General features: G+C 46.3%; 1 protein-coding gene across 1 annotated transcript in view; it reads right to left on the minus strand.

Annotated features, from left to right (window-relative positions):
- The window catches only part of IDS (iduronate 2-sulfatase), a 30117-nt gene extending 16760 nt beyond the window's left edge, over window positions 1-13357 (minus strand). The window contains exons 1-6 of the mRNA XM_058658280.1: window positions 13070-13357; window positions 12361-12497; window positions 11529-11706; window positions 9138-9226; window positions 6355-6555; window positions 4636-4806 (exon numbers count right to left, since the gene is read on the minus strand). Of these exons, the coding sequence (XP_058514263.1) occupies window positions 4636-4806; window positions 6355-6555; window positions 9138-9226; window positions 11529-11706; window positions 12361-12497; window positions 13070-13169 (876 nt within the window). The 5' untranslated portion in view covers window positions 13170-13357. The remainder of the gene's footprint in view (window positions 1-4635; window positions 4807-6354; window positions 6556-9137; window positions 9227-11528; window positions 11707-12360; window positions 12498-13069) is intronic.
- Between the last annotated feature and the right edge of the window lie 3317 nt (window positions 13358-16674).

Genomic DNA, 16674 nt, shown 5'->3' on the forward strand with positions numbered 1-16674 from the left:
GACAAATGGGGTTAGGGTACTGTGGGCAAATGCTGAAGTATATGGAATGACATGGAGTCCTAAAAGAACAGGACATGTTCGGGGTTGAAGAACATGTTTCTGTGGTTGGAGGCTAAAGGGGGCACAGGTGAGAGAGGTCACTGACCAGGCAGATCCAGGCCAGATGAGAGAGACCTGGCACATCTCTGCAATGAATACATAGCCCTGGCTGAAGGCCAAGGCAGTTACTGAGCTGTTTCAAACCAAAGAGGTGGCATGATCTGGACCAGGGGTTAGTTTGTGAGAATAGCCTGGAGCACAGGTTCCAGTAGCTTTGGACAAAAGTGCACCAAATCAGCATTGGGCACACATAAGATGCTGAGCACAGGTACTGAGTAAATGAAATACAACCCACTGCAAAAAGATACACTTCAGGATCCCGACATCAGAGTGTGTTTGAGAGGAACTTGTGGAGCTCAAGCAGGCAGGGGAAAGCAAAGAGGATGGAGGGACTGGCAGAAGGAGCTAAGGGTCCAACGATGACTCTACACTTTTGTCAATTAGTACAATTCACTAGTACGTGGGTAGGGCAGGGGGACAGAAGAGGAACACAACAGGCAGATCGAGGGCGCTGGTCTGATCACAAGGGAGCCTACAAAGCCAAGGTCTCCATGGGTATCTGTCTGGAAACTTTTCTCACAGGAAGGCTGAGAAGCAAGTCTGAAAATCAGGAACAATGCCTGGGCTGGATGAGTGCTTCTGGGAGTCATCTGCAATGCAAGGCCCGTATGAGCCCAACCAGCACCTGGTAGAAGCAGCCTGGGAATGACCCCTGACCCTGAGGTGGCAGCACCTAGTCCCCAAGTGAAGGAGAGGGGCACAACATGGAACCTGGAGCAGAGGGGACCCAGGGAGACTAGGAAAGCAGCCCAAAAGGGATGGATACTTTCAGAAGGGGGAGGATGGTCAACGAGCAGAAAGGAATACTGGGCTCAGAGAAGGTCAGTACCCACAAGGATGGATTTTGTCAAGTCTGTTGACCCAGGTGAAAGGACTCGGTGGGACTGAGGGGCAGAACCCTGAGCAGAGAATGGAGCGATGCACAATGAGGGAAGGTGCACATCAGAACACACTGACTGTCAGGCTCCTTTGAAGGGCAGGTGAAGGAGTGAGAGGGAGAAGAGGCAGAACAAAGGAGGCAGTGCACACTTTGGAATATTGGACAGATATGCACACAGGCAAGAGTAGGGAAAAGGAAAACCCCAATCAGTGGGTTGCAGAGATGGGCAATGTGGGGCGCGGGCTCAAATCCATGTCATTCTTCTGAGATCTGAGAGAAAGTCAAGCTCAGCACTGTACACATGAAGCTCCTTGTTTCAGTGGGAAAGATTATGAATAGTGCCCACTTACCAGGCACCTGCTGGGTGCCATCCAATCATGTGAACAACTTTAAATGGTGAATGTTACCATTCCCATCTTATGCATGATAACTCTGAGGCTCAGAAATACCATAGAGTCACACAGCTGACAAAGGTAAAGCCCCTATCTGTAGCTATGTCCACGCTCTAGCTTCCCTTTCTTGTGGCTGACAACCAGCACCCATTTCTAAAGCAGGAAGGGAGGATATCTGCCGAGAAGGCAGGCAGGGAGGTGTTGTCCTGGAGAGGAGTGGCAAGGGTCCAAAGCAGCTGCAGAGAAAGGCAGGAGTCAAGCAGAAAGCCTGCACGGGACTGCTAGAGCTAGAGCTGGGCAGCAGAGCGCCTCTCCCTGCATGCGCTTGCTCCAGATTCTCTTGAGCAAGCCTCAGGACTCAGAGCTGAGGACATGGCTGGACTGCCCTCCGCTTAGGGTACTGAAGGTGGGACAATGATAAAGGGACAGGTGTTCTCATGGCTAGCAAGGCCTTAACTCTTCAGGAAAGAAGTAAAGCCAAGAGGCCTGCTAGGAATGCAGGAAATGAGAGCTGGAGCAGGGGAGCTGAAGGGGTGTGCAGGATGATGGTGAACAGGCAGGCCTGGGAAGCAGCGTATGCTCTGCTATGGGCCCCGAGTTCACCGACTGTTGCCGACTGGCTTGGAGAGCTGGGCCTGACTGGAATGAGATGGCCAACCACAGCTGTGAGAATGGGAAGCAGGGCTCATGTGCAAGGTAACTGTGGGACAAGAAGCAGCACATGAGGACAGAGAGGCCTCAAGCATCACACTGTGGGCTGTATGTTCAGTGGATAGAGGTGCGAGGAGAATCAGGAGAGCTTGAACAACGCCTCAGCATGCAGCTGACGCTGTCCTAGATATATGTCCATGTCCACTGAAAGACTACAGAGTCGGTGCTCTCAGGGAAAACCTTTACCCATCTGTTTCTCTAACAGACAAGGCAACTGAAGATCACAGAGGCAAAATGACCTAATAGAAGCCATGCAGCTGGTATGGAGAAGTAATAAATTTGAACCCAGACTGTCCGTGCTGACAAAGCCAAGCACGGACTCCGGAGTCACATTTCTGAGGGCTGACCGCCTTCACCAGGCACTAACTTTGTGACTGAGGCAAGTCAGCACACCTCTTCTTTTACTTTTCTGAGTTTCCAAGACAGGTGCCCAATTAGGTTCCTATGGCAACCAAAGGAAACAGCACATACAAATGTGCAGCTCCTATCCTGGCACTCAATCCAATCATTTTAATTGTCATAAATATGGCATCCAAGTCGCCTCATCAAAACTCCCGCAATGCAAATGGCGACAAAGGAATTGATGAGCTTTATGCTTTCTAAAGTCTTACTACTTGCTATTCAAAACTCAGGAATCAAAAAGATCCGACCGTGGGAGGGGTGGGGGGATTCCCAGAGCCTATGAAACTGTCACATAATGCAAAATAATTAATAAAAAAAAAAGATCTGAGGAATTCATACTGCTTAGCACCCACAGCTCTGAGAACCTGGGTGCCAAATAGGTTTGGTTTGATTTTAAAATATATAGTAGTGTTCTCGGGCTTGGCAGCGTGGCCTAGTGGCTAAGGTCCTTGCCTTGATCCCATATGGCCGCTGGTTCTAATCCCAGCAGCTCCACTTCCTCTCTATCTCTCCTCCTCTCAGTATATCTGACTTTGTAATAAAAATAAAATAAATCTTTATTAAAAAATATCTATATATATAGTAGTGTTCTCAAATTTGTGAGTACATCAGAATCAGCTGCTGTGTTTTGGGAACATGCATATTCTTACACACCACCTCCAGCTTCCAGCTCCATCAGTGTGGATATGCCAAGGCTCTGCATTTCCTTTTCTAAAAGATTTATTTATTTTTATTGGAAAGGCAGATAAGATTTACAGAGAGAAGGAGAGACAGAAAATTTTCCACCCACTGGTTCATTCCCCAAATGGTTACAATGGCCAGAGCTGAGTCAATCCAAAGTCAGGAGATTCTTCTGGGTCTCCCACGTGGGGTCCCAAGGCTTTGGGCCGTCCTCTAATGTTTTCCCAGGTTACAAGCAGGGAGCTGGATGGAGAGTGGAGCAGCCAGGACACAAACAAGCACCCATATGTGATCCCGGCACTTGCAAGCAGAGGATTTAGCCATTGAGCCATCACACAAGGCCCAGGACTCTGCATTTCTTCTTTAAAAAAAAAAAAGATTTTGATTTAATTGTAAAGTCAGATATACAGAGAGGAGGAGAGAGGGGAAGATCTTTCGTTTGCCGATTCGCTCCCCAAGTGGCCACAACAGCCAGAACTGTGCTGATCTGAAGCCAGGAGCCTGGAGCATCTTCCAGGTCTCCCACGCGGGTGCAGGGTCCCAAAGCTTTGGGCTCTCCTCAACTACTTTCCCAGGCCACAAGCAGGGAGCTGGATGGGAATCGGGGCTGCCAGGATTAGAACAAGTGCCCATATGGGATCCTGGCACGTGCAAGGCGAGAATTTCCGTCTCTAGGCCATGGCGCCGGGCCCAAGGGCTCTGAATTTCTAACGAGTTCACCCACAATTCTTCTGCTGATGGTCCAAGAAGCACACTAAGAAACACTGCCTCTTGCATCCACTGCAGCCTTTCTGTTGTACTATTTGTGTGGTAAGAGAAAGGCAGAGTTCCAAACAAAATAATCTAGAAAGAGCACTGGGCAACATGATTCCTGTACTTTGCAGGTAAAGAGGATGTCAGCAAGCGTCAGGTTCTAACTCTATGTTCTGCCTTCATTCGATGGCAAAGGCACCCTAGATATCATGGCTGCACAGCAAAGTACATGGAGCTGTTCCAGTTCCCTTTCTACAATGTTTGCTCACAAAGCCAAATGTTGAAAAACACAGATATCAGAGCACACTTTCCTACAGAGGGAACCGGCAAGTATGAGCAAACCTAGCATTGTGGGCTGCGGAAGAGTTCCTCACCCTACTGATCATCTGAATTCAACAGCATCTCCTGTGACTTAAAGACAGTCACGCACGCCACTTGCCCACTGCCATGGTCACGTCTAATTTGGAAGCTGAGGCAATGGCTGGCAGATTCACCTTGTACTGTCTGCATGTCAGAATTTCTACAAATCACCCCTGACCCAGCACACAATGTCCCCCACAGAGAAGGTTCTTTAAAGCTTTAAGTGCTTTCAATTGGCATCATCAATGGTATCATGCCATCATTGTCTAAGATATCCCCACAGTATGTCCTTGGTACCTGAAAGTCCACAGGAATTGGGCCATAGGGTACACTGATGTTTAAGGACTGGACATCCTCCCGCTGCCTGATGTCCATCCAAGGGTTGTAGGCTACAGGGGGCAGGCCATCAGGGACCTCGGGATCCGGAGCCAGGCTGATGTTCTCCAAGGGATACAATTTCTGGAATTCCTTGGGTAGAAAACACACAAAGCCACAAGGCTGTCACTTTTTTTGCAAAGGCATGAAGCAACAGCTCTGTAAGTGCTTACCCTGGGTTTTCTCTAAGCCTGGGATGCATTTACATTGCGGCTCACTGTCACTCCCTCAGCACTCACCCTTTAACACAGGCCACACCTTAGGTCACTGTCACAAGATTTCAATGGTGATGAAATCATGCAACTGAGGCTTCCTGAAAACCAAGCAGCAGCAGTTCTCTTCCATCACACAAACAACCTCCAGTTACTGTCCCCACATCATTCCCAACTGGAAGAGTTTTATAGAAAGGTGTTAGATATTCCCAAAACTACTCAACTTTGTAATTCACTAGAACTTCAAGGATTCAACATACCATCATAGATACTCACGGCCCCAAGTTGTTCCAGGGAAAGAACCAAACACAGCCTTCAAGGGGAAAGGCACGAGGCAAGGTCCAGGGAAAACAAGGCCTAAGCTGCTAGAGTGCTGTCCCAGGGGAGTCACAGCATGCAGTTCATTCTCCCAGCAATGGCTTGTGTGACAAGACCTGAAATGCTGCCAACTAGTGCTCACTGAAGCCTCAGCATGTGGCTTGTATTGGGGTCTGGTCATAAAGCCACCTTCTACATAGAACCCTAGCTTCCCAGAAGGAAAACACTGACTCATCATAAATCATAGCATTTGCCAGTTGAGGCCATAGTAAACCACTCTTGTCAGCTCCAGGGACAATGGGGACACTCCTGAAATCAAAGCTCTCTGATGTCAGCTAAGAGTCAACTTTGTAAGCAGACCTTTCAGAGGATCCCAGCCACTCTGGCTGTGTTAACTCTTTTCTGCAAAGATGCAGGAGAGGTGAGTCTTGCAGGCTTCTATCGAGGGGATCAGAAGCTTCTACTGGGAAGCAAGATCCCCTGAGCCAATCAAGACAAGACACCTGCAGCATCAAAGAGCCTACCTTCTGGGCTCTACTTCCATTACAAGTGAGGAATTCTTGGCAAAGTCAAAAGCATGGACTACTCGTCCTTAGGGAAAACTAAAAAAGATTACAAAAAGGAAAAACCCACATGCTCTAAATGATATACAAGTATAGGATCTGAGGTTCCAACAAATACTAAGAGGTCTGAACTGATTGGCTCAGGAAGCAGAGAGGAGACACCGGTTGAAGATGGCTACTCAAAGCCAGGAATCCTTTCCAAGGCCCAGCCTCTACCATAGGCTTTGGACATCAGCTCCGACTCCCTTCGCTCTGATCATCTCACCACCCTACGTAACATTTGTTCAACAAATTCAAGCAAAGGAAATAAAATCCCCCAGAGGAAAGTAGAAATTCAAGCATCTTTCATGCCTTTTCTATTCAAGTCTTACATGCCCTAAGACTACTTCTTGACCTTGAGCTCTGAACCTCGTCTTCACATTAGCATCAGTCAGGCATCCTTGGCAACTGGAATAGTAACATATGATCACCTTCTTTACATGAAGTTCTCCCTTAACAAACGTGGCTATAGTAGCTGTATTGGATCAGGCCCCCCAGCAGCTCTTCACCTTGGGGTATCTGAAGGGGATATGTGGCTTATGGTAGCCAACAGCCAAGAAGAAAGGACTGCCCGACGTTTTCATCTTTCCCAACAACTGAATGGCTTGCTCTGTGCTCTGTTTGTCAGGCAAGGTGCCCTCAGGCACATCCACCACATCCACGGGACAAAGCAGGTTGGCATGGAGTTTTCCGTCTTGTCCCTTACATGTCTTTCAAAACAAAATATGTAACATTAGCTTTTGAAATGAAATAAACAGAAATGAAACATTACACACATTGCATGTAACACTGTCATCATTGCCTTTTGCCATTAACCGTTCGGACTGAGAAAGTACATCAGAACTGTGTCTTTCACACGTAGGAGCCACAAGTTAAACCACATTTAATTTCCTGCTGCTACTCCTGTCTCCAGATCATAAGCAATGAGAGAAAACCTAGACAAACTAATCACAAAACTGTTCCTTCAATTGAATAGATAACATTAAAAACTGAAAAGATACATAAAAAATTAAAAATGGGAAAGGAGGGAGCAAGCATTTTGCCTACTCATTAGAGTGTCCATTTCCCAACTGAGTGTCTGGCTCCTTTGTCCAGCTCCTGGATACAGTGCCTGACTCCACCTTCTTGCTAATGGACACCCTGGAAGACCGTGGGAGTGGCTCAAAAAAGTCATTCCTATCACGCACGCAGGGGATCTGGATTAAGTTCTTGGTTTCTAGCTTTACCTAGAACTCGTTTTCACTAGCACGACTGTTGATGTTACGATTATTTGGGGAGTTAACCACCAGATGAGGAGAATAGTTTCCTTTGTGCTTTCTCCATCCCTCTCAAATAATAATGACAAAAAGCCTTACAAAAGTAACACATAAAAAAACAAAAATGGACAGGACTAGAACAAACATTCTTTCTAGAAGATAATATAAATGGTCAATAGCACATGCAAACACGCTTAACATAATTAGTCATTAGGGAAATTACCCAAACTATGAGATACAACATCACCCCCACAAGGGTTAATTTTTTTTTAATGGACAATAATAAATGCTGGCAAGGATGTAGAGAAACTGGAATTCTCATACACTGCTGGTGGGAATGTAGTACAACCACCTTAGAAAGATAACCATGCATTTCCTCAGTTAAACATAATATTGGGACTTAGCAGTTCCAGTCTTGGGTACATACCAAAGCAAATTTTTCAAAAGTTCACAAAAATGCTTGTACATTATTCCTAACAGCTAAAAGGTATCAATAATTCAAACCTCCAGCCAGTGATAAGGAACAAACAAAAAGTGATACAATGGAATATTATACAGCCATTAAAGTAAAAAAGATAGAGGCTTCTGGGTGGTAGACCTTCAAAAACATCATGCCAAATGAAAAAAGCCAGCTATAAATGGTGACATATCATGTCACTGTTGGCATGAAATGTCCAGAATAGGCAAATGCATAAATACATAAAGTAGATCAGCTGTTACAGGTTGTGACTTGAGAGGAAATGGCAAATGGTAACGGGTATACAGTTTCTTCCTAGGGTATAGTAAAACGTGATGTGGATTTTTGTGATGGCCGTATAACTCTGCAGATACAGTAAAAACCACTGATTTGTCTACTTTAAGGTAGTATTTTTACAGCAGGTGAATCACATTTCAGTACCAAAAAAGCTTTTAAAAAAATTAAATTCAGACAGATTGAGGTTTGTAAGTGACACAGTCCCAATCAACTGGGTAAGATGACCTTCATCCGTTGAATTTCCTGATTCTTAGCTACCTCACACAGAAGGAAACCTATTACTTCATTATCCAACACAGCTGCACTGGCCACAAGGACAAAGTTAATTCGGACCATAGCTTCTCTACCGCAAAGGGCTTTGTCGACTAATGCTCCACAGCCTTGCCTTGCTCACCCCAGCTTCGGGAAGGATAGCCTAGCACCTGTGTCAAATCACCGTTCACCCTCCACATACGCATGATCTGCAGCACTCAAGGGGGATCTGCTACAATCAGATCTGTCATTTTGAGAAGTAGTCGGGAGGGGGATAAGGGCAGAAGTACAGCAAGATAGTTTTTGTGGAATTATAATGGGCTCTTCAAATCTCATTTTGCTCTTAATCAAGCCATAAGGCAAAGATCAGAGGCCCCCATTTTCACTGTATCCTGAAATGGAAAGCTGTGAAGAATTTAGACCACCACCTTCCACTTCATCCCAAAATTTCTACCCTTTCCATGTGAAGTCTCCAAAAACCTCAAAGGAGTACATTATTTTTCAGTTCTCCATCTAGTTTTCTGACATTCTTAAATGTGAGTTTAGACTGATGTATACACTGAAGATTCCTCTGAACCCAAATTAACTGCCTTTGAAGATTGTTTTCTTACACAATGTTACAAGCTACAAACCCCCTCTCAAAAGTCTAAGCAGTTTAACATATTGTATTAGGACCAAGGAAAACACATGGTACATCATTCTCCTACTCCGAGATAAGGTTCCTGTAGCTTAGGTTTCCCTTCTCACTCCTAGGTCTCTGAGCCTCACCCTGGGTACCATGAAGGAGTTATTAAGATGAGTCTGACACACTCCAGTCTAAGTTTCCAAGAACACTAGCTTCTACAATGCCTACTCCCACTGGGCAAAATGCTGCAGATTCTAACAGCTATCTCTAATATATTGTCACGACTGAAACCCACAACTTCACGGTATAACCAGCTGGAAAGAACATGCAGTATACATAACAGTTAATTTTCCGGACAAGCAAACTACTGTTCCTTCTCACAACAGTATCGCTTTACAGGATTACCTTGGTGTTTTCATACTTCTCAGAGGAAGGATGATAAGGTGGAAAAGACCAGCTATAGGGAAAATCATCACTATGATTGGATGATATACCTTGAAGGGAGGAGACAAAGAAAATTATTAAATAAGACACGAAGGGTCTTTCAAAGCACCACCCTCCAAAATTAGAACTTTGTAAAGATCTTGGAAGGCGGACTCTCCCCTGTTTAAACCTCTACTTCCTCATCCCAGTTTCTACTACAATCAACTCCTGATTTCTATTTCAGGATTGAACATTTGCCTTCCTTTTCCCCACTGCCTAGTGATGTGTATCAGGCTCTACGGAAGACATGGGTTACACAGTACATCTCCGTAGAGCCTGTGCTGGAACCTCTTAGCCAACCTAGGGAAGGAATTGAAGGCTCCAAGAGGATAAATAATTTTTGCAAGGTCAATTTCATAGCTATCGATGGCAGAGTTGGGAGCCCAGCATTTTGCCCAATAATTAAGATGGCACTTCATTCACACTGCATTCCAAGCTGCCTGGATTCAAGATCCAGTTCTGCTCCCACATCCAGCTGCCTGCTGACGCACACCCTGAGAGGGAGCAGCTGAGAGCTTAAGTATTTGGTTTCCTGTAACCCAAGTGGCAAGTCCAGATTTAGTTCTAGTTTCCTGGTTTCGGCCTGGCTAAACTCCAGGTGTTGTAGGTTTTCAAGGAGTAGTTCTGCAAAGAAAATCTCTCCCTGTATGTGCTCCCCTGCTCCTTTCAAATAAATAAATTAAAATTACAAAAAATGCAGCAGATGCGGGACAAGGTGTTACTACCTACCCATCAACAGCTCTCTGCTTCCAGAGAATTCTGTGCCAGGGAATGTACAGTAGTGAAATCCTTAACTTGGATTAAAGGATGGCACACCTGTATGTATGTTAGATTACTTTACCCTTTAAAAGCGAGCTCAGAAGAATAACATTGAGGGAAAATGTTTCATTACAGTTGAGGATTTTCTTAAAAATTTACTTTTTTTGGAAAGGTAGATCAGATTTACAGAGAGAGAGACAAAGATTTTCCTTCCACTAGCTTATTCCTCAAATGGCTGCAAGGGCCAAAGCTGAGCCAACCCAAAACCAAGAGCCAGGAGCTTCTTCTGGGTCTCCCACACAGGTAAAGAGTCCCAAGGCTTTGGGCCGACCTCCACTGCTTTCCCAGGCCATATGCAGGGAGCTGGATGGAAAGTGGAGCAGCTGGGACAGGAAACAGCACCCACATGGGATCCCAGCACTTGCAAGGTGAGTATTTAGCCATTCAGTCATCCTGCTGGGCCAAGAATTTGAGGAGTTAAAGGTGAGCACTGTCAGGTTAAACTACTGCTCTGGATGCCTGCAACCCATGTAACAGTGCTAGTTAAGTCCTAGCTAATCTGTGTCTACTCAGCCCCTGCTAATGCCTCTGGGATGCAGGCACTCCTAGTTCCTACCACCAACGTGGGAGAACCAGATGGAATTCCTGGCTACTGGTTTCTGCATACCCAGCTCTGGCTGTTGTGGCCATTTGGGGAATGAACCAGTTGATAGATGATCTCTCTGCCCTTCTGTCTTTAAGTTGATAAGTCTTTTAAAAAAAAAAAAATTCAGCACAGAACTGTATAAACCTCATGAGAAAAAAAAAACAATCTCACATGAGAAAAATAGTACACCTGAAATAGGAAGGGAAAATGCAGCTATCTTTAGAGTGGCAAAACTACGATTAATTTATGTTCTTTAACCTTTATTTTCATGCTTTATTGTATAATCATGTGTTTTATAAAACTTTTTAAAAATGTTTTTTAAGCTCACCTGTTCTACATTCTTATTTTGCCATGCCCATAAAGGAGAGCCAGTTTATCAGGGGTGTTCAAGGCAAGGCCCAGCACCCCTGGCAGCACACGGGCTCGGGCCCTCAGCTATCACTCAGCGTGCTGATCCAGTTCTCCCAGAGTGGGCAGCACCCCTCACTGAACCTTGCTGTCCCTTCACTGGGCAACAGGTTCGCCACGGCAGCACCAGTAGACGTTCTTTCCCTGCCCCTACCTTCACCTCCAGAGAGCTTGGAAGGCACGGAGGTAGTCCCAGAGCTTGACTCACACCCAATACTTCCACCTCCCCAACAAGTACCCCATCACCCAGGCAGCAGAAGGAACTGGGCAGCACCGCCTGCAGGTTCTGAAAGGAAGCACATTTCCTACCCCTTTGCACTTTGGTTGAGAATAGGAAGCCAAACTGAGATGCAGTTTTCTTTTGGAGAAGAGCAGCAATGCCCAAGATGGTGCACGCCCAGACAGAAGAGAACTCGGCACAGACAGCTCCTCCCCCAGGAGAGAATGTCCATACTCACGCACAAAACAAGAAAACCCAGAGTTTGGACACTGAGCAGTACCTGGGTGAAAGACTTTTCCAACTGACATGGTCACATAGCCATTCTCTTTGAAGTACTGAGGGATGGTGGAGAAGTTCCCAGCATGCACCCTCCAATAGGAGTTGAAGTCATAGAGGCGAGTGGTGTCAGGTCTCCTCCCGGTGAGGAAGGACACTCGGCTTGGGGCACACACTGCTTGCTGAGAGGGAGAAGGAGAGGTTAACCTTACCACGATGAAACCTATCCGCAAGCTCGAAGGTAGCTAGGCAACCTCCTGAGGCCCTCAGGAAAGAGCCTGGCAGCTGAGTCATGCACATCTCAAAGCCAACCAGTGCAATTTGGGCCTCACACAGGTGCCATGAATGAAGCCTTCCCTTCAAGAGAAAGGCAAGAAATCAGCTCCTCCAAACCAGCTAACACCATGGCCTCCTACCTGACAGCGTTGTCCAGGTGAACAAGACAAGGTAACCTTGTGGGCTGAAGCCCTGTTAGAGTGTTTAGGGAGCAGAGCCACTGCAGCTGCCTGGGGCTCATCTTGGAAGATCTGTGGGTGTCGTTCTGCAGCACTAAGCAATCCCCCATTTGAGTAGAAAAAAAATGCTATCCTGAATGTATTAGAAGCAGGGTGCACCCACCCTACCAGAAGAGGAGGGACATAGACAACCTTGAAGATACGAGATTCTTAGCAAACAACAGGATTTTCTGAGCCACCATTTTTCACATTATGCTTTCCTCTGACGAAGATTCCAGGCACAATTAGTGCCACCTAACAATACCTGAAAGTCCCCTGCCCCAACCCAGTACATGGGAAAGCATGTACCTGCCAGGCATGCACACAGTTTTCTACACCTACCTGGGCAAATGCATTCTGAAAGAGAAGACTGCGGGATGCCAGCTGGTCGATGTTGGGGGCTTTCACTAGTTTGTCCCCGTAACAACCCAGGGAGGGGCGCAAGTCATCCACGACGATGAGAAGGACATTCAGAAGATCTGCATGGGTTGAAGGGGCTCTGGTGAGGCCACTGACACTGAGCCACCCCCAGCAGGATCCTGAGCAGCTTAAGGCAGGTCCTTCCACAGAGGTGGGCCTCACAGCAAGGGTGGAAGTGGGATGCAAAGGAAAAGCTTGAGTCCTGGGTGACAGAATTATACCTGGAATATGGCTCGAAGCCTGAACAATGAAGGGAGGGAATGACAGAGGAAAGGAAATAAGAATTTAGAGAGAAAGGGGAAGGAAAAATCATGCAACAGAAGAACGACGGGTGAATAAAGGGAGAGAGAAAAGCAAAGAGAAATGGATAAAGGAAGGAAGCAAGCAGGAGTGAGGTAATGGAGGGACAAAGGAACGTTAGGAGACAAAACTGGCAGAAAGACGAAAGCGAAGATGGAAGGAGGGAGGGAGGGAAATGGGAAAGATGACTAATGGGGAGGAAAGCGGAGGAAAGAGGAAGATGGGGTGGGGTAGATGCCTGGCTGGAAGAAGGACTAGCAGGAGGAAAATAAGGAAGGGCATAGCAAAGGAGAGCGAGGAGGATGGGGCGAGGCGGACTCGGGGAGGGCACCTGTTGCCGAGTTGGTCTGCGCCATAAATTCCAAGGCGGCGCCGACAGAACCCAGGACCAGGACCAGCACAAACAGGCCCCGATTGAGCAGGGGCGGCATTTCTGCTTCAGCAAGGCCGTTCCAGGGCGGCGGTGGTGAAAGACTGCGGCGGGTAGAACCAGGCAGTAGCAGCCAGAGTTGCCACTACAGCCACTGCGTCAGGAACTCGGAAGAAACGAGAAACGGAGCCTCCCCGGGCCCACAGGCCCGGGCGACTGCCCGAGTGCGGCGCGCTTGCGCTGTCTCTTCCTTCACACCGCCCCTAGAGGCGGGGCCTGAAGGCCTTCGAGTTCCGAGGGCGTGATCCAACCCCCAGTGGGCGCAGCCTGAGCCCAAGGGCAGAGCCCAGCCCTGGTCTGGCGGCTGTCAGGAAGCTTCGCTCAGCTGGCCACTTTCCAGCTCTTCCCTCGATGGAGGGCAGCTGCAGTTCCTGGCTAGAAACCTTGTCGTTCCCCTATTTATGTATGTCGCACTATTCCTTAGAGAATAACGCCATGTTCCTTCAAAGAGACCCTTTGAGAACTCCCTTTTCTCAATTTAACGATCTCCCTTTCCTACTCACTCCTGTGATACTTACATATAAAATATATATACCGGGCACTGTTTGTAGGTGGTTCTAGAGTTTTAAGTCCCTGTCCTCGCAGAGCTTTGGAACGAAAAATCAGCAAGTACAATGTCTGTGGGTATCCTTGGTCTGGAGAAAACAAATCAGGGGTGATGTATTTGTGAGTTTATGTAGGGTGGCCCCGCGAACAGAGACATTTGAACAAACCCTTGAAAGAGGTGAGGGCACAAGCTACCACTGATGTCTACAAAGAGGCGACTCCAAGCAGAGGGAGCAGCAATTGCAGAAAAAGTACTGAGCGCCCGGTGCAACAGGAACTACAGACGGGGAGCAGGAAATTCAGGTGTGAGAGTCCTAACTCCTGTGCTACAAGTCATTCACCGCCCACCTTAGACTAAAAGATCACGAAGGACATCACAGCTTTTTACCAGACTGTGGGCTTCTGAGAACTGAGCCCTCCGTCACTGACACACCCGGAACTCCCCAATTAAATAACCTAGCACGATGCTAGGCAAATCAGAGAACTGTGTTTGCGTGTGTGTGTCCACAAATACAATGTTAGTATTGTTGTTGGGTACCTCGCATACCCCCAGCAGCACACTGAACTAAAAACATTAGCTGATTTACTGCTCATGATCACACTTTGCATGCCATGTTTTTATCATGCCCACTCCAAGAGGCCACATCCTTTGATTCATTTTCCTACTACATATCCAGGAAATGGAGGGCTAGGACAGCCACCAATGAGACACCTGCCTCCACAGTGTATGGCCGTTGTTGATGGCCTGCGTCAGCTGCTGTTGCCACTGCTTCGCTGTTTCGTTTGGCTTCAGTATTGTTGCCGGAGCCTGTCGGGCATCCTGGGAAAGGCCAGGCGTGCCAAATCCTTCAGACTGAGCCAACTCCAGCCAATCCTCCAAGCTGCCAAGTCTCAGAACCAATTCAAGTGCACTTCATCCTACACGTACGCTGTACTAGTGGTGCTTAGAATCTTGCTCTGTCCCTTTTAAAATGATGGCCTTAATGATTCAGGAAACTCTCAGTGCAATGCCACTAAAAATTCCAAAGGACATTTGGAAAGTTTCTCTCTATCATTCTCTTTCCTTGTCATTTGTAACACTTTCTCACAGTAATCGGTGTTATTTTTGCACTTCTGAAATAAGGATCTAATTACATTATAACTTATCCCTATCAAAAATCCATCAGGAACAAGGTAATAATTCAACAAGCCCCAGGGCTTACCAAAGAAGAGAATGAAGCAAAAGTCACAGAGTTCCTGCTTCTAAAAATGTGTGACATTCTTTTGTGGATTTATTTCAAATTGGCAAACATTTCCTGAGCACCAGCCCACCTAGACCCAACAGTGGGGTGGCAAGTATGCAATAAGGAGTAAGAACATTTATGACATCCATTTTCCTCCAAAATTTTCTGTGATTATGCACATAGCTCAATCGAGGACAGAGGCTGAGTATTCAGGGCAGTCAGAGGGTCTCAAAGTACAAAATGCTGATGTGGCTGAAGATGATGAGGCAGAGGAAATGAAAGCCAAAGCTGAAGATGGACTTACTGTCCAATTAAAGGAACGCAAGGTAACCTGGCTTGCCTGTAAATGCCTACCCAGAAACAATTCCCACTATTAAAATGTCAATGCTTAAATGTTTTCAAATTACTTACAAATATTTCAACAGACCAGATATGAAATACCGTTCTAATATCAGCTGCTTTTGCACTGTACCTTCAAATCATTGAGCAGCTGTCACAGTAGCACTAGTGTCACTACAACCTGAAGTGTTGTCATGGACAACATCATCAGGACTTTGATTCCATTTCTAATGTGTCAGGTACTGGCATCCCTCTATAGCTCAACGTCCAGAAGAGATTTAATAGGAGCATACAAAGCAAATAATCCCAGTCTTTCTATATAAAATTTTTGTGAAGATTTTATTTATTTTTATTGGAAAGTCAGATATACAGAGAGGAGGAGAGACAGAGAGGAAGATCTTCCATCTGATGGTTCACTCCCCAAGTGACTGCAACGGCCAGAGCTGAGCCGATCCGAAGCAAGGAGGCTGGAACCCCCTCCAGGTCTCCACACAGGTGCAGGGTCCCAAGGCTTTGGGCCGTCCTTGACTGCTTTCCCAGGCTAAAAGCAGGGAGCTGCATGGGAAATGGGGCAGCCGGGATTAGAACCAGTGCCCACATGGGATCCCGGTGCATTCAAGGCGAGGACCTTAGCCACTAGGCCATAGCGCCTGGCCCTCTATACAAAATTTAAACAAGCAAATATGAGATACTTTTCTGGTATATTGAAGGATGCTTGTTTCCATTCCAGTTCGAATTAGAAGACCAAATGCATGTGTTTAATGTTCCTTGTAGGCTGGACTCATCAGGGAGCTGATTCTGAAACATGGAACGAGGCTACGTTAGGAAGCTCTCGTGGATCCGAGACAAGTCCTGAAGGCCTGGGAAGGCAGAAGGCTGTTTCCTCACAGGCCTCCCAGCAAGCAAGGGCAGAGGAAAGCGGAACATTCTTGGAGAGCAAGTCAAAGAAGCACATTGTCTGTTTGCTGTATCGCTATGTCCTTCCCTCTTCTTAAGATGATCATGAAAAAACAAAAATATATATAATCTGACAGGAAGAAGTAAAGGAACAAGATTCTCAAGATCATTATTTACCAGGTACATGCAAATCTGAAATGACAAGTGCTGCTTGAGACATAAAGAAAATGGAACCCTCACACATTGCCAGTGGGGACGTGAAATGATCCAGCAGCTATGGGAAAGGATTTTGCAGTTTATCAAAAAGTTAGATACATAATTACTATGCAACTCAGCATTTTCACTATTAGGTATATACCCAGAAGAATTGAAACATGTATTCTAAAATCACATGTACATGTGTTTCATAGTAGCATGATTCACAACAGTTAAAAGGTAAAAAGGTAAAGCCGATATGTTCATTAATAGATGAATGGACAAATTGTGGTTTATCCATATAAC

Source organism: Ochotona princeps, chromosome X (assembly GCF_030435755.1).
Source record: "Ochotona princeps isolate mOchPri1 chromosome X, mOchPri1.hap1, whole genome shotgun sequence".
Classification (NCBI taxonomy): Eukaryota; Metazoa; Chordata; class Mammalia; order Lagomorpha; family Ochotonidae; genus Ochotona; species Ochotona princeps.